Source organism: Schistocerca nitens, chromosome 1 (genome assembly GCF_023898315.1).
Source record: "Schistocerca nitens isolate TAMUIC-IGC-003100 chromosome 1, iqSchNite1.1, whole genome shotgun sequence".
Classification (NCBI taxonomy): domain Eukaryota; kingdom Metazoa; phylum Arthropoda; class Insecta; order Orthoptera; family Acrididae; genus Schistocerca; species Schistocerca nitens.
In genome coordinates, this window is record NC_064614.1 from 1,092,605,112 (window position 1) to 1,092,628,330 (window position 23,219).

The window sequence follows — 23,219 nt, forward strand, 5'->3', positions numbered from 1 at the left end:
GTGTTCAGTGTTAAGGCAGACGAGGTTGAGTTGATCAGCCAAGATTACACCTCTCTGACAGGTCCTGGAAGAGCTCCAAAGGGGATAGTACGCATTAAAGCCACCAAGCACCAAAACAGGATGAGGAAACTGCCCAAAAAGCTGGAGGAAGTCTACCCTGGTGACAATGAATGACAGAGGGATGTAAGCGGTACAAAGGGAAAAGGCCGCAAACATTCCATTGGAGGAGAGTCATGACGAGGAAAAAGAGGGAGGAGACAAGGGAAAAAAATGAAGGCGTGTCATTTCGGTGGCTGTCGAGTGCCAGCCTTTGAAGACTCGCTGCTACAAGATGCAAAGGCTGGAGAATCCTGCTCCACAAGATCTATAGAGACGTCAGCATTCTCCCTCTGTTGGTCCGCAGAGGCCAGGACAGAAAAACTGTTGGTGGTGCACACCGGGGACTCTAATGTCAGTCGGGTGATGGCATCACATGGCGACACTGGTGAAGAGGATCTCTAAGTCAACGAAGGAGAAGACTGTTTGCCTTTGTTTAATTTCTTGGAGGCTTTGCAAGTGGCATAAGACGATTCAGATGTTTGTTGCCTGGAGGGATGTAAAAAATCTTCATGGCAATATTCCTTCTGTCCTCTCTGGCATGCCGATTGTGTAGCAGGTGACTTCGCCCCTTTAGGCAAAAGTTTGGTGGCTTGTTTCAGAGCTGGTGGCGGAGGAGGAGGAGGAGGAGGAGGAGGCAGGTAAGCTACTGTCACACTGGGTGATTTTACAACAGCGGGGACAAATTTGAGGTTGCATGCCTGCGTGGCCATGTCCTTTGTGGAGCGAGAGTGGTACTGTCAGTGCCGGAAGGTAAAATGCAGGGTTTCTGACTAGCCATGCACTTTTTTGTTCACACAAATCTCCCAGACAGCCCACTCACCAAGATATACAGGACAATCTCGGGAGAATGCTGCATGCTCGCCAATACAATTGATACAGCAGGAAGGAGGCGGACAATCGCCCTCGTGACCATCCCTACCACATGTTATACATTTGGCTGGGTGTCGACAGGACATTCAGGTGTGGTTATAACGATGACACTGGTAGCAGCGCATTGGGTATGGAATGTATGGTCGGACTGTGATACCTCCATAGCCTGCTTTAATCTTTGATGAAAGCATTATTCTATCAAACATGAGAAAAAGAGTGTGTGTGGGCACTAAGGATCCATCTACCTTCTTCATCACTCGATGGACTGCAGTTATGTCCTGATCAGAGAGGTATTTTTGGTTTTCTGCCTTGGTCAAACCAAAGAATTCAGCATTCGATGACCCTCAACACAAACATGACAGCTGTGGAGGAGCAAAGCTGCAAACAGTTGTTGTGCTCAAGAATCAGAAATAGTCTCCAAAAGCAAAGTATCACTGCATAAACGAGAGGAGGATTTCTGAATAATAAACAGATTTACCGTAGCAAATGACTGACTGGCTCCACTATGTGAAACCACAAGGAAACATGGTGCAGCTGGAAGGGTCTTTGAATCATTAGCCTCATTCTGTTTATGTTTAGTAGACGTAGACTGTGAAGATGAAGAAGATTGGCTCATTGCGAGAAAATCCCTCATGATGCCAGCGACTCTCATGGCGTGTTTCTTCTAACTCAGGGGGCCTCCACTCAGACAGGGGTGCACCTGCCTTCGGTGATTGTTCACATCTCAGGTGGCACCTTCTGAACACCTGACAGAGGGACCAATTGGCAATTTGGAGAGGTAACAGCTTAAGCTGTTGCCCGCCCTGGGCCTGGTCTGTACCATTAATGTCTTCGAGTGTATAACTCAGGGTAGCTATAACATGAAACTCTGGTCAATTCAAAACTGTGTATGAGAGAACTGCCATAAAAGAAGCAGATCACGCAGACTGATAATTGTTCCAGAGATGATTCTGCTGCCCCTTTGTATTAGCATGGAATCAGTGACTGAAATTTAAGGGAGACTGCATGCCTCATACAACAATATGCCAATAAGATGACAGGAAAGTTATACAAGTATCTAGTACACCCACACCTGAGGGCAAGGTGACATGGGTGGAACTAGAACTTTTTATGGTTACTTATAAGCTGCCATCCACCTTCAAAAATATTCAAAATACTCCATACTAGCAAGTCTACCTACCCCCCCTCCCAACAAACCTGACAATTACAGATGTGTGAAAATGCTGCCGATGCACACTACAAAGATGACCAAGTCCCATGGATGTTTTGTGTGACTTCACTATTCCAGGCACAGAAGCTTGAACATTATAAGCTAGTCTGTTCTTAATTTAGTAGTTCTTACACATAGTTACACCATTCATAAATTCTTGACAATGCTACTCATATGAAAGATTCACTCTTTGAACAAAATAATTTAGTCTGTCCTGGTGTTCGCTTGTTTTAGTCGTCTGTACACAATGGGTACCTACCCATCCAGAATTTATTTTGTAGTCCCTTTGCAAGATGCACAATGCAGGCCACGGGATTATTTTTTAGGAAGTTGTTCTCTAAACTTATCCAATGGTTAATAGTACCAAGATTATGATACACCAGTTATTCAAAGGTAACTAATTTAAAAACATGGTTTGCAGTAATGGTGTTTTTAAATTAAATCAATTACACATTTAGACAATTTGAGCCTCATCTGCTTACTGATATTGTAATACAGTTACACTATGGCTTCACAACAGATTACCCAATAACGCCTTTTTTACAAACATTTTCATTAATGTTCCCCGCGAACCTCAGCAGCACTACTGTATCGGCTATGTCACCCTGTTACAATCCAAGCAAAGGTTCTCTAAATTCCTTGGATATTTAGGGCAAGCCTACTTGACAATGTTCCAAATTCCAAGGCTTAAAATCAATCATACTGGTGTCCTGACTTTCTCTGAATCCTCCCAACAAATTTTACATGAAGTTTCTCTATTGTCAATATTATGTGTTCATTTTCCTTTATTTCATTTTGTAGCGTAATTGTCAAATATTTAAATTATGTGACTTATCCAGAAGTCAATAAATAACCATGTAAACAGATAATATTGGGCTATTTCTCTCATTTATGCGAATTATATGGCATTTATTTATACATTCTCTTTGTTTAAACTGTACTGTTTTTTAGAAAAAGACCACTTAATATTTAAATAGTTCTTTAAGAGTCACTTTGCTCTGTTTCTACGGTTGTGGCAAGCAGAAAGTACCAACCTGATACTCTAAATCTCTCTTTGCATACTGTGGGAACCAATTAAATAAAAAGAAAATTGCATTTATTGAACTTACTCTAAAGCTTGTAATTTCTGATGCACCACCATAATGTGTAGCCTGAAATAAGAAGGTAAGAATTTCAGGAGCTGTTTGGTATCTGCATATTTTTGTAATGATGGCAGTCACCTGAAACAGAAACTTTAAATAAATAAATCATCTCACAAGACACGTCACTTGCACACATAGGCATTTGGAAACAGTCATACAGAAGATATCAACAATGGCTGCACTTCCATGGTTTAAACCAAAGTCAGTTAAATCCTATTTTCAAACAAGAATAGAAATAAAAAAGTTAATATGACATTAACTTATACTTTATAATGGAGTTTTATCCGACTTAAAGACATAAAACTGCAAGTTTGTCAAAACTGTGAGAGCAAAATATGATAGATAAAAGAACAAATCAGAAGAACAAAAGCAACAGACACAGTGTTCCAACAACGACAATTGTCCTGTAAGATGGTCCATCTTGTGTAACTTTAACAGATGTCGTGAGTAGCTAAATTACTTGCATTGTGTATTATTCTCACAATAGCACACAAACAGCAATTAATAATCTCTTTTTATCATCTCAGGCTAACAGTAAAATAATAAAGTATTGTGTGTGCCAGAGTGTTTGGACTTAATTTAACAGCAGTTAACTACTAATTTTAAAGTAGGCATACTTTCCTGCAAACCAGCCTTCCACACTGGTTCTCTACAGGGACAGCAATATACTTCAGCCTACTGACTCAATACTAGTTCTAAAATAAGAAAAATTACCCACTAGCAACTTTCTTTCCAAGTCCTTCTGTTGTGTAGGTCATAAAATTCTTCTAATGAAATGAAAATGTTACGATACTACTGAAATTTCTCTTACATCGATGCAGTCGTATCTCAGCAACAGGAAACAAAAGACCATATCAACAAATGTAGCCACAGGAATGAAACTAAATTATGAGTTGTTTTGAGAGTATCAGTCTTCTGACTGGTTTGAAGCAGGCCACAACAAATTCATCCCCTGCACTAACCTCTTAATCTCAAAGTTGCATTTGCACCCTATGTCCTCAATTAGTTGACGGATGTATTCCATCTCGGTTGCTCACTGCAGTTTTTACCCTGTAGTACCACGGAGGTAATTCCGTAACATCTTACACATATCCTTTCACCGTCATCCTTCCTCTTGTCAGTGTTTTCCATATGTTTCTTCCTTCACCAATTTATCTTATCAGTCCATCTAATTTTCAAAAATCTTCTGTAGCACCACACCTCAAAACCTTCAATTCCCTTCTGCTTCAATTTCCCATGGACCATGGTTCATTATCGTACAATGCTGTGCTCCAAACATATATTTTCAGAAATTTCTTCCTCAAATTAATAACAATTTTTGATACCAGTACACTTCTCTTGGCCAGATATGTCTTCCTTTCCTGCGATAGTCTGCTTTTTATGTTCTCCTTGCTTTATCCATCATGCGTTTGTTGCTTCCAAGATAGCAGAATTCCTTATCTTTGTCTACTTCACACTCACCAAATTTAATGTTGAGTTTCTCTCTATTCTCGTTTCTGCTTCTTTTCATAATTTTTGTCTTTTGCCATTATACTCTTAATTCATATTTTGTACTTAGATTATTCATGCCACTCAAAAGATCCTTTAATTTTTTCCCTGCACTAAGGATAGCAGTGCCATCAGCAAATCTTATCGTCATCCTGTCACCCTGACTTTTAATCCCACTCGTCATCTCATTCTTTTATTTCTTTATTTTGGTCATTGCTTCTTCGATGAACGGATTGAACAATAGGGGCGAAAGACTGCATCACTGACTCGCACCCTTTTTAATCTGAAACCTCCATTCATGGTCTTCCAGTTTTATTGTTCTCTCTTGGTTCTTGTTCACATGTTACCTGTCCTTCTCCAATGCTTACTCCTCTTTTTTCTCAGAATTTCGAAAATCTTGCACCAATTTACACTGCTGAACACTTTTTCTAGATCAACAAATCCTATGAGCATGGCTTGATTTCTCTTCAGTCTTGCTTCCATTATCAAGAGCAATGTCAGAACTGCCTCTCTGTGCCATTACCTTTTCTAAAGCCAAACTGATCATCATCTAACAGATCCTCAGTTTTATTTTCCATTGCTTCTGTAAATTATTCTTGTCAGTAACTTGGATTCATGAGCTTTTAAGCTGATTGTGCGATGGTTCTTACACTTGTCTGTCCTTGGTACCTTTAGAATTGTGTGGATGATATTTTTCCGAAAGTCTGATGGTACACCCCCACTCTGATCAATTCTACACACCAACTTGAATAGTTGTTTGGTTGTCATTTCTCTAAATGATTTTACAAATTCTGGTGAGATGCTACCTATCATTTCTACCTTATGTGATCTCTCATATTTCAGAGCCCTTTTACATTGTGATACTAATACTGGATCCCCTATGTCTTCCATATTGACTCCAATTTCTTCTTCTATCACATCAGACAATTCCTCCCCCTCATAGAGGTCTTCAATGTACTCTTACAATCTATTCACTCTATCCTTTGCATTTGACAGTGGAATGCCCATTGCACCGTTGCTTTTAATTTCACCACAGGCGGAATAACAAGTCTGACAAGTAAACCTGGATAAAAATACCTACGACGTAGTGAATACAGAACTAAAACAACAACAACGTGTAATGAGATAAATACAATAGCACAGTGAAATCAGGACCAAATGTCTGACTGACCGAGCGGGAGTCTTGCTGGCTTTAAAAGGCAGAAACGGGTGCTGATAGGTTGGCAGGACAGCTGTGCCTCCATAGGCAGTGCTGCAGCAACGACAGCAGTTCTCACAGATTATAGCAGTGCCCTCTAGCGGCCTGCAGTGAGATCCGCGCGTCCTGCAGTGGGCTTTCAAACTGGGACTTGATACATGACAGACAAAGTGGTAGGTCATACACACTGTTTCATTTCCTAATGCAGCTCATTGCACTCTAACCATTTCTACCCCACTTTCTCCTTTACCTGGTTAAAATATAAGGTTTTTCCTATGCTTGCGGTCATGCACTCAGCCCTTGTGAGGCCAATTGAGGAGCTAGTTGACCGAGAATTAGTGGTTGTGGTCACGAAAACTGACAATGGCCGAGAGAGTGGTGTGCTGACCAAATGCCCCTCCATATTCGCATCCAGTGGCACCCATAGGCCAAGGATGACACGGCAGTTGGTCAGTACCATTAGGGTCTTCCTGAGACTTGTTCAGAGAGAGTTTAGTTTAGTTTGTACAAGAAGAAGGGAAAGTTGATCATTTTGTAGTTATTGTGTCTTGTTTTCCCCATTTTTTTTGTGGAGTTTCCATATTACAATGTTGTTCCAGTTTTCAGGAACTGTCTTCTTTCGCAAACGTTCTGTAAATAATCTTACAAGTACTTTTTGTACAACTTTTCCTCTCAGTATAATCATTTCTATTGAAACACCACCATCTTCAAAATCCTTCTCTTCCTTCACACACAGAATGGCTTTGTACACCTCATCCAGCATTACTCCCAAAATCTAGATGACTATTCTATGACATGTGGGGGCAAGGGGGGGGGGGGGGGGGCACAGCCCACAACTCCATCAAAGTGAGGAAGGACAGAATCAACCAAGGTATATCCCAACATCCAATCCAAACATTCAACCAATAAGGAATAAGGTAACAATCTTGAAAGATCACTTCAAGGAGAACAAATGTGGATGGGTTGCTTAGCAACATGTAGTGCAAACAACACAGTGTGTAAAAGTCTGGAATCTTATTAGTCAAGAGTATTAGTGATGACAATGGCTAAATGAACGTGAAATCACAGATCTGACTGCAGGCTTCAGGGCTCTGCTGACATGTCATCAGTGTATGAACCTGTCATGTTGATTGCACTGTTTGAGATCCAGAAGCACTACGATCTCATCAGAGTCTGCTGTGACCATACGTCTGCTGATGACTGACGCTGTTCAGGTGTCTCACCAAATTCTTTGGGTCCTGGCAGGCTAATGTACCATCTATAAGGTCCTACTACAACATGTGAATTCCTGAAACGTCAGCATTCCTGTCTAGAGGAAAATAGAAGAAGCTGTTGGAACTAGTCAACTGAAGCAACATAGGTAACGGGCTCAGGCCATGGGGTACACCAAGGTACTTCTCCCCCTGTGTCTTGCTACATGAACCAGCGAACAGCACAGACCATAGAAAACCATTGCTTCCAATACTTCAATTAAGCACATTAACTTTCAGAGTTGTAGAACCAAAGATAGGTTAGTTGATTTGAAAAGGAGTTAAATAAAATAAAATGGGGTGTAGTAGAGTTATTAGAAATGGCAAAAAAGGAGGAGCAAATTTAATTAGAGTCAAGTGACATGTTTTCACTTTTTCTGTAACTTACAGTTTCTATCAGATCAAGAAATGGTTTGTACATGTGAAAAATGTCGAGTTCCCCTGCAATGTTGAGTCCACATTAAACAGTTGGTGCCTTTGTAAACTGTCGGGTTAATCAGTTGAAGCTCATAGGAAGGCAAGACATACCATTCCCCTTAAACGAAGATACTTAGCAAAGCTATTCTTCTTCTCCCTAGTGTTAACCCTGCCCAGTACAGGGTTTGCTGTACTCGAGATTTGGTAAATTTATTTTATTTAGCTTTGTGGCTGAATCCAATTCCTGTTACCACAATGACCAGTCACCAAAAGATGGAAGCCCTGGCCGACACCTGTCTGTGAATTGTGTAAACTTTGTTCTGTATGTGATCATATTTTAACTGTTTGCATATCATATTTTCTGGGTTGAAATTGGAGACCAGACCAGCATTTGGGTAAACAATTTGGAGAAACTGCATAAAAACCACACTCGGTCTGGCCACAGCGTACTGACCGCAGTCACTAATAAGCAGATTCAATCTGGGTCTGACCCACCTCCCTGTCTCACTAGCTAGCACGCTGCATTATACGAGCAAGTATTTTTACTTTACATTCATTTTACTGCGGAGGAAAAGAGCCAGGAAGAAGGGGGGGGGGGGGGGGAGATTCAGGTATTATCTTTATCGTAAACAGGATCATAAACAATAATAGAGATAAAATATCTGAAACAGGATAGTAAGATTTAACAAAAATAAATAAAACAAACACTAAAGCTATATCATGTTAAATAACAAGACATCCAGAACTTACCAAAGGTCCCTCAATTCCTGTCCTCTTCTGTAGATACCGCCTCTTTTACAGAAAACGAAGGACCTATCACCTCATGTTTACTAGATTGCCAGTGATGGGTTTAGGGTCGCGTAGAGGGGAGGCAAGGATCTACTACACCCATTCCGCTAACAAGTCTAAGGTACTGTCTGCCAATGAAACTGAGTCAACATGACACACTTCACATGTGGGGAAGCTTGCTGTGTGCTATGTCAAAAGCAAGTGCAAACAGGGAGTGAGGGAATGGACTGTTAATCATCATCCATTTGAACATATAATGAACAATTGTATCCCTTAAGGAAATGCCGAATTTGACAGAGCTAAGAAAGACCTATGTCGAAACAAGGCCCCGGGAGTAGACAACATTCCATCAGAACTACTTACAGCCTTGGGAGAGCTAGTCATGACAAAACTCTTCCATCTGGTATGCAAGATGAACGAGACAGGCAAAATACCCCCATGCTTCAAGAAGAATATAATAATTCCAATTCCAAAGAAAGCAGTTGCTGACAGGTATGAAAATTACCGAACTATAAGTTTAATAATTAATGGTTGCAAAATACTAACGCAAATTCTTTACGGAAGAATGGAAAAATGGTAGAAGCTGACCTTGGGGAAGATCAGTTGGGATTCAGGAGAAATGTAAGAACACCTGAGGCAATACTGATCCTCCAACTTATCTTAGAAGATGGGTTAAGGAAAGACAAACACGTTTATAGCATTTGTAGACTTAGGAAAGTTTTTGACGATGTTGACTGGAATACTCTCTTTGAAATTCTGAAGGTAACAGGGGTAAAATATAGTGAGCAAAAGGCTATTTACAATAAATACAACCACCCATTCCATAAGGAAGGAGACAGACTTGTTCCAATTACTGAGGAATTAACCTGATGAATTTAACCTATAAGATTCTCTCCAGTATTATTCACAACAAGCTAGTTCCATAGCAGAAGAGACTCTGGAAGAATATGAGAGTGGATTTCGGCCTAATAGGTCAACAACGGATCAGATATTTGTGCAGAGGCAAATACAAGAAAAGGCTTATGAGTATAACTTCTATGTTGCCTTCAAGTAGGCCTTTGGTATTCTTGTTAGGGCAGAAATGCTAAATGATTTGCTACAGCTTGGAATACTATCTAGGTATGTTTCACTTACTCATACAATATTCACTGGTCTCAAGTCTGCAGTGCGAGTGGATGGAGGACTCAGTAAATGGTTTAGCATTAGTACAGGAGTCAGACAAGGGGACATCCCGTCTACAAGGTTTTTCTTCAAATCCCTGGTTACATAAGCACAAAAGTCAACCCAAATATGTGCATATGCTGATGATGTAGCAATTATCAGTAGAAGAAGAGTTTCACTAGAGAGAACAATAGATGAGCTGAAAGAAAGCACACTACCTAGAAGCCTTACTGTTAATGAAATGAAGGCTAAGTGCCCGAATTTCTTCAGGAAGGAAAATAACTTGGATGAACTACTAGCAGCTCATTTCAGTTTCCATGTGCAGAACTTTGACTACCTGGCATGTATTGTCAAAAAGACAAACTCCATGTCAACTGAAATAATACAGCGCACCTTGAGTGGTAATAGGTGCTTCCACACTTTTACGAAATTGCTGACCCTATAAGGTCATGATCAGGTCAGCTGTAAACTACAGATGTGAAATATGGACACTAACGAGTACAGATGGACGGCAGCTCAGGACATTTGGATGCAGGGTTCTGTGCAAGATCTATGGGGCAGTTCAGGATAACAATGTTTTCTAGAGATCTAGAACAAGCAATGAGCTGGATCACTCATACAAAGAGATGACATTGTAAGAACAATAAAAAGTAGCAAAACAGCCTGGCTTGGGAATGTCCTTAGAATGGACGAATGCCTAAAAATGTTTTTGAAAGATGGCCAACTGAAAGATGCATAAGATTTTGCAGTCTAATTTGTCACAGAATCTTCAAAGTCTCTGCTTCAAGCCTTCCACCTGATGCATCACCAGGAGGCCTCAATCAGTTCTGGACAATGCTGCAGATTGTTAGTTTCATCAAAATTTTGTGAGCAAGGCTGATCATCCCAACCTCATCTAAGTATGCTAAGCATGGTCTAAGTATGAGCTCTGAGATCAGATGAGGGACATCATTCCTTTCAACGTGTGTCACAATCTGCAGTTTGCTGAATCCTGTTCCTCTAATGGCAGACAGAAAAGCCTCTTCCATGCTGAATGGGGTCTCCAGGCATACACACTGAGTGCAGAAGGTGATCCTTCCTATTCCTTTCTACCACTTCCCTATGGGATACTGTTATTCAAACAGACCCCTATTGTTTTGCTTTCTGACACAGGACACAGCAGGTTTCACAACAGATGATGAGTGTCACACTGGCTATGTTTCAGTTATCAGGGGGAAGCAACACCTCACACTAGTTCTTTTATAGATCTGGGTGTTCCACCCTCAGTTCTCCTGGGTCCTCGCCTGCCCTGCACAAGAGCCCTTAGACCTACCACTGACACACACTAGTCACAGTCAAGTCAACAAATACTTCCTGGAGAGGAGACAGTGTCCATAGAAGGAGACAGTAATTGAGATAGCTTCGATGTATCTGATACCTGTCTCTCAGTATCCTGGCAAACACACCCATTCATAGCAGCTTCCAGTCCCTTGAAAGCAGTCTGGGCAATTTCTAGCAGCTTACAAACAATAATCAATTCATCCCATGGCCAAGAACAGCGTTTCAGTGGTGTTACTTTGTGGCTGGTGCAATGTGATTGATTATTTTTAGCCTTTGTGGGTTGTATTAATTTTGGAAGTGCAAAAGACTTACTATTCAGTTTAAGGTAACAGTGTAATAACCCTGTGCCATCGGCAATCATTGCATAATGTGTTTCCTTAATGTTTATTGTATTTTTTGAGCATGGTTATTTGTTGCTCTGTCAGTGAATGCAATACACAATACGAGGCACTATTCAAAATTTTTGGGACGGGTGCTGCCATCTGTTGAAAACCTTACCTTTGGACAAATTGTCAGATTCACCCTCGAAGTAGTTCCCATCCGCACGTACACACCGGTCCCATCGCTTCTGCCACTGGTCAAACGTTTTCTGGAAGTATTGTTCTTTGAGGGTGTTTATCACTGCCAGCGACGCTTCTTGAATCACCTCTAGAGTGTCGAACCAAGGGCCTTTCAACTTGAGTTTCAGTTTTGGGAATAGCGCGAAGTATCAAGGTGCCAAGTCTGTTGAGTACAGTGGGTGGGGTACAACCGCCATGTTGTTTTTCGCCAAAAAGGTCATGATGAGCAAGGACATGTGACAGGGCGCGTTGTCGTGATGCAGCAGCCAGTTCCTTTGACGCCAAAGTTCGGGCCGTCGTCGCTACACATTTTCACAGAGCTGTCGCAAAACGTCACAGTAGTAGGCAGAATTCACTGTTTGGTTGGGTGGGACAAGTTCTTTGTGCACAATTCCCTTGGTAGCAAAGAAAATGATGATCATGCTCTTAACTTTGCTCTTCACCTGTCTCGCTTTTTTGGGTCTTGGAGAGCGGACGCGTACAGCTCATGCTCTGCCCCCAAACACTTGTTGAATCATTGCAAGGGTCTCTGTAGCACTTTTCCCAAGATTCGCACAGAATTTGATACATTACGAACTGCTCTGTTCACAGATCCATCATAAAATCGCCATACACCAAATACAGAGTATTACGGAAATCACTGTGGACACGCAACACGTCCTCCCAGCAGAATGTCACTCCGCATGGCAGCACCAGTCCCGAAAATTTTGGATTCCACTTTGTATTGTCTGCTGCTGTAACTGAACCAATTGTGAGGGTCTGTCCAGTCTCTAGAAACGTTGTAACTAAGTTTATTGCAATAATGTTTTAGTCTTCCATAGGACAACTAGAACACATATCATTTCCAAGAAACAATTTTGCTTTTCCAAATTCACAAAATCAATTTCTGTCATTGTGGAATGCACACCCTCTCAAAAAAAAAAAAACATAAACTGTAGCAATTTTCTTTATTAAAGACTAATTTAGTAATCCCCCCCACGAACCATAGACCTTGCCGTTGGTGGGGCGGCTTGCGTGCCTCAGCGACACAGATAGCCGTACCGTAGGTGCAACCACAACGGAGGGGTATCTGTTGAGAGGCCAGATAAACGTATGGTTCCTGAAGAGAGGCAGCAGCCTTTTCAGTAGTTGCAGGGGCAACAGTCTGGATGATTGACTGATTTGGCCTTGTAACATTAACCAAAACGGCCTTGCTGTGCTGGTACTGCGAATGGCTGAAAGCAAGGGGAAACTACGACCGTAATTTTTCCCGAGGGCATGCAGCTTTACTGTATGGATAAATGATGATGGCGTCCTCTTGGGTAAAATATTCTGGAGGTAAAATAGTCCCCCATTCGGATCTCTGGGCGGGGACAACTCAAGAGGATGTCGTTATCAGGAGAAAGAAAACTGGCGTTCTACGGATCGGAGCGTGGAATGTCAGCTCCCTTAATTGGGCAGGTAGAATAGAAAATTTAAAAAGGGAAATGGATAGTTTAAAGTTAGATATAGTGGGAATTAGTGAAGTTCGGTGGCAGGAGGAACAAGACTTCTGGTCACGTGAATACAGGGTTATAAATACAAAATCAAATAGGGGTAATGCAGGAGTAGGTTTAATAATGAATAAAAAAATAGGAGTTCGGGTAAGCTACTAAAAACAACATAGTGAACCCATTATTGTGGCCAAGATAGACACGAACCCCACGCCTACAACAGTAGTACAAGTTTATATGCCAACTAGCTCAGCAGATGACGAAGAAATTGATTAAATGTATGATGAGATAAAAGAAATTATTCAGGTAGTGAAGGGAGACGAAAATTTGATAGTCATGGGTGATTGGAATTCGAGAGTAGGAAAAGGGAGAGAAGGAAACATAGTAGGTGAATACGGATTGGGGCTAAGAAATGAAAGAGGAAGCCGCCTGGTAGAATTTTGCACAGAGCATAACTTAATCATAGCTAACATTTGGTTCAAGAATCATGAAAGAAGGTTGTATACATGAAAGAACCCTGGAGATACTAGAAGATATCAGGTAGATTATATAATGGTGAGACAGAGATTTAGGAACCAGGTTTTAAATTTTAAGACATTTCCAGGGGCAGATGTGGACTCTGACCACAATCTATTGGTTATGAACTGTAGATTAAAACTGAAGAAACTGCAAAAAGGTGGGAATTTGAGGAGATGGGACCTGGATAAACTGAAGGAACCAGAGGTTGTAGAGAGTTTCAGGAAGAGCATAAAGGAACAATTGAGAAGAATGGGGGAAAGAACTACAGTAGAAGAAGAATGGATAGCTTTGAGGGATGAAGTGGTAAAGGCAGCAGAGGATCAAGTAGGTAAAAAGACAAGGACTAGTAGATATTCTTGGGTGACAGAAGAAATACTGAATTTAATTGCTGAAAGGAGAAAATATAAAAATGCAGTAAATGAAGCAGGCAAAAAGGAATACAAACGTCTCAAAAATGAGATCGACAGGAAGTGCAAAATGGCTAAGCAGGCATGGCTAGAGGACAAATGTAAGGATGTAGAGGCTTACCTCACTAGGGTAAGATAGGTACTGCCTACAGGAAAATTAAAGAGACCTTTGGAGAAAAGAGAGCCACTTGTATGAATATCAAGAGCTCAGATGGAAACCCAGTTCTAAGCAAAGAAGGGAAAGCAGAAAGGTGGAAAGAGTATATAGAGGGACTATACAAGGGCGATGTTCTTGAGGACAATATTATGGAAATGGAAGAGGATGTAGGTGAAGATGAAATGGGAGATATGATACTGCGTGAAGAGTTTGACAGAGCACTGAAAGACCTAAGTCGAAACAAGGCCCTGGGAGTAGACAACATTCCATTAGAACTACTGACAGCCTTGGGAGAGCCAGTCCAGACAAAACTCTACCATCTGGTGAGCAAAATGTATGAGACAGGTGATATACCCTCAGACTTCAAGAAGAATATAATAATTCCAATCCCAAAGAAAGCAGGTGTTGACAGATGTGAAAATTACCGAACTGTCAGTTTAATAAGTCACAGCTGCAAAATACTAACGCAAATTCTTTAGAGACGAATAGAAAGACTGGTAGAAGCTGACCTCGGGGAAGATCAGTTTGGATTCCGTAGAAATATGGGAACACATGAGGCAATACTGACCCTACGACTTATCTTAGAAGCTAGATTAAGAAAAGGCAAACCTACGTTGCTAGCATTCGTAGACTTGGAGAAAGCTTTTGACAATGTTGACTGGAATAATCTCTTTCAAATTCTGAAGGTGGCAGGGGTAAAATACAGGGAGCGAAAGGCTATTTACAATTTGTACAGAAACCAGATGGCAGTTAGAAGAGTCGAGGGACATGAAAGGGAAGCAGTGGTTAGGAAGGGAGTGAGACAGGGTTGTAGCCTCTCCCCGCTGTTATTCAATCTGTATATTGAGCAAGCAGTAAAGGAAACAAAAGAAAAATTTGGAGTAGGTATTAAAACCCATGGAGAAGAAATAAAAACTTTGAGGTTTGCCGATGACATTATAATTCTGTCAGAGACAGCAAAGGACTTGCAAGAGCAGTTGAACAGAATGGACAGTGTCTTGAAAGGAGGGTATAAGATGAACATCAACTAAAGCAAAACGAGAATAATGGAATATAGTCAAATTAAGTCGGGCGATGCTGAGGGAATTAGATTAGGAAATGAGACACTTAAAGTAGTAAAGGAGTTTTGCTATTTGGGGAGCAAGATAACTGATGATGGTCGAAGCAGAGAGGATATAAAATGTAGACTGGCAATGGCAAGGAAATCGTTTCTGAAGAAGAGAAATTTGTTAACATCGAGTATAGATTTAAGTGTCAGGAAGTCGTTTCTGAAAGTATTTGTATGGAGTGTAGCCATGTATGGAAGTAAAACATGGACGATAAATAGTTTGGACAAGAAGAGAATAAAAGCCTTTGAAATGTGGTGCTACAGAAGAATGCTGAAGATTAGATGGGTAGATCACGTAACTAATGAGGTATTGAATAGAATCGGGGAGAAGAGGAGTTTGTGGCACAACTTGACAAGAAGAAGGGATCGGTTGGTAGGACATGTTGTGAGGCATCAAGGGATCACCAATTTAGTATTGGAGGGCAGCGTGGAGGGTAAAAATCGTAGAGGGAGACCAAGAGATGAATACACTAAACAGATTCAGAAGAATGTAGACTGCAGTACGTATTGGGAGATGAAGAAGCTTGCACAGAATAGAGTAGCATGGAGAGCTGCATCAAACCAGTCTCAGGACTGAAGACCACAACAACAACAACAATTTAGTAATCACACAACAATATGACACAAAAGTTGTCATGAAATCCTTCTCAGAATGTCACACCTTTACCTCACATGTAAAAAACTTACAGCTGTACAGATTTTATGATTTTGAGACTGTAAATAGCATGGACAATGCATATTACATTTTTCTGCAACAAGCTAAAGTGTGACATTTTCTATGTGGTTACTCATTACACCCTACTTTTAGGAGTAATATTACAATACTCCACCTCATAACGTGCTCCTTTTGTGTTTTTTCCAGCCCTGCTCCTGAAAAGAATTCCAATGATTTCTCTCACTAAGTACAACACCTTTTTTGTATTCAAATGTTAGTTAAGTTAGTTGCTACTTTTTGTACTCTTATACTGTGTTAACACATTTCGTGAAAAATTAAAACTCCTTGACCATGTCTGCACACTGCATCACCAATGATTCAAAAAAGAGCTGTGGAAGGGTCAGTATAATTTTGTAAAGAAGTCTGTAGGTGCTCTGTTTTAAGTAGCAGGATAGAGGGAGGGGGACACACCTGCTCAGCACTTCAGTTTGCCAAGACCATACCCTTTCACTACCGTGCAAAACTACTACTAGAGCAAGCTCCTTGTATGTGCTTCAATCAGAATCTAATGTTTATCTTCTCAGTATTTTCAAATTTATTAGCTAATAACCGCACCTAAGATCATCCCAAGAAATTAAATCTTGAGACAAAATTAACCAACACCTGATTCTTGTCACACAAATAATGTACAACAGGCAACATGCAATCAATAAAAGCACTGTATGGGGATTAAACGAAAACATATGCACATAATACCTAGGGCTTCTTTTTTTTAACTTAGTTCTAACAAATTAGTATTATTCTTTGATTTTCTCTTGTGCTGTGTGGTCTCTCTAAATGTTCCACACCATCTATGAAAATTTTAGTGTAGCACTGATCTATCACAATGTCTTACTAGAAAGACTACCCAACTACACAGTAGTTGGTGTTGGTGCCATTACCTAAAAACAATAATCAATCAATCAACTGATGTACTTACCATAAGGTTTACCACCGTTTACAGTTCACACCTGGTTGTTGTTGATGTAGCATTACTCAAGACAAGAACTTGAAGACATGCATTTTATGTATGATGGACCAGGGTGTAGTTCCCAGAAAGCCAAACAAATGTACACACTAAGTTTCACAACAGGTATCATCCAAACTCAAAGATTTTTTTTTTTTTACTAGAAACTTAAGGTCAGTCAAAATTGGCAGAACCACCTGTCTGCTTTCACCTGTGAGGTAACTGTGTTACGTTGTCATGGTGGCACACGGTATACGAAAATAAACTGGGTCTGCAGAGACCGTGTTGGTGCATGCAGTGATGCTCTCTAGTGTGGGATGTTTATTTCTAAATTGTTTGTGAGTGCTGTTAGCAATTCATTCGACTTCTAGAGTGCTGTTTGTGAGGATAATATTGTGAGAGTTTGTGACAGTTTATTAGTGAGTTATTTTGATATACCAACAAGATCACCAACAGGTCTCTGTATGTTGCAATGGGCAACAACATGTTTATCACAATTAAATTTATTTGGTATAACTTCCAACTATGTGTAGTGTTACACTCTTAGAGAAGGTACGAGACTGATCAAATTGTTGCAGTTCAGACCCAGAACCAATGTAAGTGACGCTGTCGGCAGGACAACATATGGTATTCTATCTGGAAGGATTCCTGGTTTGAGAAGTCCTGATTGGCTATTTGAAAGGTTTCATTGATGACCTATTATTTTTACAATCACGAGATTGCTATATTTATGCTGGCTGACTTTTTATTATTATTACTTTTTTGTAGTATATATGGTATGTGTATTTATGTGGATAATTTTTTATGTACCATAATTTTGTATTAATGTAACCTTTTATGAAGTTATGGGGAGTTTGTTAATGGTGAAGTCTGATTTTCGATTACACTTACATGTGTGAATTTTAGTTTTGTGGTATCGAAGATTTCATTTTAGCTTTACATGTCACGTGAAATTTCCGATACCAGTATTTTTTTTTTTAGATATTCTTTATTGTGGTTCCATTAATTGCTAAGGATTTTGTTAGCTTGGTTTTACTGAGTTTCACATTATTCCTGAAGTTACAAAAAAAATGGCTCTGAGCACTATGGGACTCAACTGCTGTGGTCATAAGTCCCCTGAAGTTACATATTTTTCATATTATTTGCATCTGTTCATATGTGTAATGAGTAACATCATGGGCATCATACTGTATAAGCATGAAATAGGGTTGTCCACTTTTTCTGATGACATCGTCAGTCAAAGCTGATGGGTGGTAGCACAATCTTCTTCTGTTTTTGCAGAAACTTATAAGACACAAGACAAGACTTTCAAAGCACAGAGACCTGGCCAAGGTTCTTGGCAAATAACAGAATTTGAAGAAATGGCATTGAATCATGTAGAAGATTAAGCACTACGCATTTGCCAACTTTCCATTCTACACACTTCAAAGACAGGAGTGTGGAGAGTACTGATGGATTGTTAATTACACTCCGATCATAATCAGTGTGCAATCAGTAGGCTAAATGATTTTAATTCCAGAATTCATTTCCTTTAAAGGTTTACATTGTAATGCATGCAAAATATTGCTAGTTTTCTGGAGGCCACACAATGAGGAAAACTAAAATACATAAACAGAATGCCTGAACCCATTAAGGTCAAAATTATACAGAGGAGACAGGTTCCAGAATACATTGAGATAAGGAACCAATGGTAGCAGATGAATGTTTCAGGCGATACAGGCTGCTGAATGAGCAAATGTGTGTTAGGCATATTTCTGCAAACTGCTCAAGACTCTGCAGCAACATTTGTGGCATTATTTTTGAAAACACTTCACAATTGTCTGTCATGTGTCTACAGTGGGCTTTTCCCTATGGGGCTACAGAAGTTGGTGTTTGAAAACACCAGTAAAAACTGTAGAGAAAACTTAAAAAGTCCCCTCCCAGATTCTGCCTGTTCCCTTTTATTTGTAATGAAGAACAGATGCAATGTATTGTGAACTTTTAAGGTTCGTACATATTTGCATATGTACACCACACAAGAAACGATAAAGGGGCAGTGAGTTTAGTAATTAATGTTCCATCAACAGAGACACTGACTGCCCTAAAAATGAAGTATTAACTCTATTGGGAGAGGAGAGGCACTCAAGCTGGTGGTAGCCTCGATTTGTGAACCAGGCACTGTCTTAACTACTTGACACCTTGCTTGGTAATTACCCAACTGTGTCTGGAGAATAGCAATGAGCAAATTCTGTTAAACAAATTGTTTTCATACATTTCCAAGATACTTCAAAGTTTCTTTATTACACTGAGTGTCCTCCAGCATTCATTCCTAGCTTTAATTACCCCTCATTAACTTGTAGGTAAAGCTTTGACTCTTTGTATCACTTTTCCATTGCTGAATGCAATATTCAGGTGCTGACTGGGTCTGGAAGCCTCCACACACCTCTTAATTTATCTAGGATACTATTACTGACTATGAAATATGTCTGATGCAATATAACCATCCACTTTACGTTTTTGTCGACATTCTTCTGGCACAATTCCACAAATTCTATGGTATTTTCCCCATACTTTTCTTTGTATGATACTTACAAGGGAAACTCCCCAACATGACCAGTTCACATTTTGTGATAAGATGGCCCAGTGGATAGCTCATCAAAAACTGAACACAGATAAAGCACGAAAATAGGAAGGAGGTGTACTGAACTGTGAAAAAGAAGGAAAATCCAAACACTGAATGGTCCAAACTCCAGATGAGCAACATCAAGTGAATCTGAACAGCTACGACACTGCGAAGACAGAGATTGGTGTTCGGTTTTCATTTCTGTGAGAGGTCTATGCTGTTTGTCACTTGTTCTCACTATTTGTCATATTTACTTGCAATGAGAATATAGTCTTACCACGGTGGTTTTAGGGCGCACAACTACAATGGTCATTAGCGGGTCTTACCACGACTCATATTCTTAAACCACTGTACAGTATGACAATGTGTACAGTATGGCAACTGCCAAGACTACAGAAGGAGAATAGACACATCAATGACCTGACAGAAAGTTCATAATTTTGTGAAAAAAAAAAATAAATAAATAAATAAATAAAATGACGCACAAGTTAGATTTGAACACTGATCTCCCCCAGCGCAATCCAACACCGTCACCACATAATCACGATGCCCTCCCTGGCTGTTCAAATTCACTTGATGTTGCACACCTTGAGCTTGAAACTTTCACTGTTTCGGTTTTGCTTCTTTTTTTGGCAGTTCAGTACACATTCTTCCTATTTTCATGCTTGATTCGTGTTCAGTTTTTAACAGGCTATCCACTGGGCCATTTTTCCACTTGAGGACTTTTGGTAGGGAGGACACAGCATGTTATCTTGGGTGAAAAGTCGTCATCAGATGTAGAAGTAACTTCAGCTGTGCCCCAGCGAAGTGTGTTGGAACCCTTGCTGTGCCTGTTGGATATTAATGACCTTGTAGGATATATTAATAGTAAAATCAGGTTTTTTTTGCAGATGATGGAGTTACCTATAATAAAGTACTTTCTGAAAGAAGCTGCATACATATTCAGTCAGATCTTAAGAAGATTTCAATGTGGTGCAGAGATTGGCAAATCGCTTAAATGTTCAGAAATGTAATATTTTGCAATTCACAAAATGAAAAAAAAGTAGTACCCTATGACTAATATCAATCAATCACTGTTGGAATCAGCCAAGTATTACAAATACCTGGGTGTAACACTTTGTGGGGATATGAAATGGAATAATCACATATGGCCAGTCATCGATAGAGGGGAGATTGCTAAAAAACCACTCATGTGACTGGTTCTAGAATATTGCTCAAGAGTGAGGGACCTCTACCAGATAGGGTTAACAGGGGATACTGAATGTATACAGAGAAGGGAAGCATGGGGTTTGTTTAATCAACGGGAGAGTGCCATAGAGATACTAAAGGACCTAAATTGGAATACTCTCGACGATAGATGTAAACTGTCCCACGAAAGGCTACTTACAAAGTTTACAGACTTTAAGTGATTGCTCTAGGAATATACTGCAACCTCTTATGTATCACTCACATAGGGTTTGGAAGGATAAGAAGAATAATTACTGCATGCACAGAGGCATCCAAATAATCATTCTTCCAGAACTACTTGTGGGAATGGAACATAGATACCCTGATAACTGATACAATGGGACGTATCCTCTGCCATGCACCTCACAGTGGTTTGCAGAGTATAGATGTAGATATCTGAGGATGGGGGTAGGGGGGGGGTGATGGGGTGTTTCCCTTGTAAGGTGCCAAACCCTGGCAAAGAAGGAATCTAGCAAATGTCTGCAATCCCTCAGTTTCCTACTCCAACTCAGCTTTGCAAGACTCTAGTATAGTTCTAGAATAAATTGCACTAAGTTTTAGTACAAGTAACTTCAATGACAGTTCAACTTTTGTTACCTGCAAAGTCAATTCTTTGTGTTAGTTCCATTTCGTATAACTTATGTAGCTGTTTTATTTATTTATTTCAATGACCTAACTGAATCACACATGCATAACTGATACTGTAACAAGTATACTGTTGTTATAAATAAATAAACTGTCATCATGTATCAAAGAAGCAGAAATAGTTCATTTAGCCAGCAATGAAAGTATAATAATCAAGACTCAACTTACTTGAAAACCCAAATAAAATTTTCTCAATTAATAAAAAAGTCTACCATGTAAGCATACCCATTTTTTTTCACTGAGAAGGTGCTTTTATTTAATCAGACAGTCTCATTCAACATCACAGCAAGATATCACAATTATATTCCATAAAATATGTACGGAAATATCAACAGTAAGAATAGCAAGCAATGAGCTACTTCTGTCCTTCACAACTGGCTATGTCGTATGATTTATTTTCATGTGATATGCTTTGAACTTCCATTCCGAATTTGTGGATTTCTCCACAGAGATAATACACCAAGTTCCTATACACAACACATTTTTGGTGTTGTAAATGAGATGGTGTTCCTTTCTTTTCTCCACCAGTTAGAAGAAAAATCTCACAGTTAGTCGTAACTATAATTTACATAGGTTCCCTACACAAATAACTATGGTCAGTTTGAAGAAAGCACAGAGTACACCTATTTACAAGAAGAATTGTAGAAGTGATCCACGAAACTACCATTCAATATCCTTGACATCAATTTGTTGTAGCTTCCTAGAACATATTCTGAACTCAAACATAATGAAGTAGGCCTACCTCAAAAAGAATGACCCCCATCATGCCAACCAACATGTATTTAAAAAAAAAAAAATCAATTATCTGAAACAAAATATGACACACTCATTTCTCATATGACATATTGAAAGCTTTGGATCAAGACAAACAGATAGCTGCAGTATTTCTTGATTTCCGAAAAGCATTTGACTCAATGTCATATGTATGTTTCTTAGTGGAAGTACAATCATATCAGGTATCAAATGAAATTTGCGTCTGGACTGATGATTTTTTGGTAGGAAGGATGCAGCTTGTTGTCTTGGATGGAGAGTCATCAATAGAAGTTTTAGTGGGACTCTTAATGTTCATGTTATATACTAATGACCTTACAGACAATTTTAATAGTAACCTCAGGCTTTTCACACATCATGCAGTTAGCTATAATGAAATGCTGTGTGAAAGAAGCTACACAATTATTCAGTCAGATCTAGATAATATTTCAAAGTCATTCACAGACTGGCAGCTTGCTCTAAATGTTGAGAAAAGTGAAATTGCGCGCTTCACAAAATGAAATACCTAGTTTCCTATGACAACAATATCAATGAGTCACTGTTCGAATCTGCTATTTCATACAAATACCTGGGTGCAACTCTTGTGGGGATATGAAATGGAATGATCACATAGGTTCAGTCATGGATAAAGCATGTGGTAGACTTCGGTTACAGTAGAATACTGGGGAAGTACAATCAGTCTACAAAGGACACTGCTTACAAATCACTCATGCAACCCATCCTAGAATGTTACTCAAGTGTATGGGACCCATAACAACTAGGACTAACAGGATATTGAATGGACACAGACAGGAGCAGCACAAATGGTCTGTCTGACACATGGGAGTGTGTCTCAGAGATGTTTAAGAAACTGAACTGACAGACTCTTGAAAATAGACGTAAACTATCATGAGAAATCATACTTTCAAGAACCGGCTAAAATCAAACAATATTAGATTAATCATAGCACAGATGGCAGCAATTAAACAATCATGAGGGCAAGATTAGATCCATTACAGCACTGAAGGCAGCATTTAAACAATCATTGTTCCCGCACTCCATGTGAATGGAATGTGAAGAATCGTAATAATAGGTACAATGTGGCATACAGTCTCCCCTGCAACTCAGTGGTTTGCAGAGTGTACATGCAGATAAAAAAAATGTGAG

At 39.7% G+C, this 23,219-nt stretch overlaps 1 protein-coding gene across 1 annotated transcript in view; it reads right to left on the bottom strand.

Annotated features, from left to right (window-relative positions):
- The window catches only part of LOC126198634 (Fanconi anemia group I protein-like), a 250,425-nt gene that overhangs the window by 223,293 nt on the left and 3,913 nt on the right, over positions 1–23,219 (bottom strand). Inside the window, exon 2 of the mRNA XM_049935099.1 lies at positions 3,289–3,399. Coding sequence (XP_049791056.1) covers positions 3,289–3,399 — 111 coding nt within the window. The remainder of the gene's footprint in view (positions 1–3,288; positions 3,400–23,219) is intronic.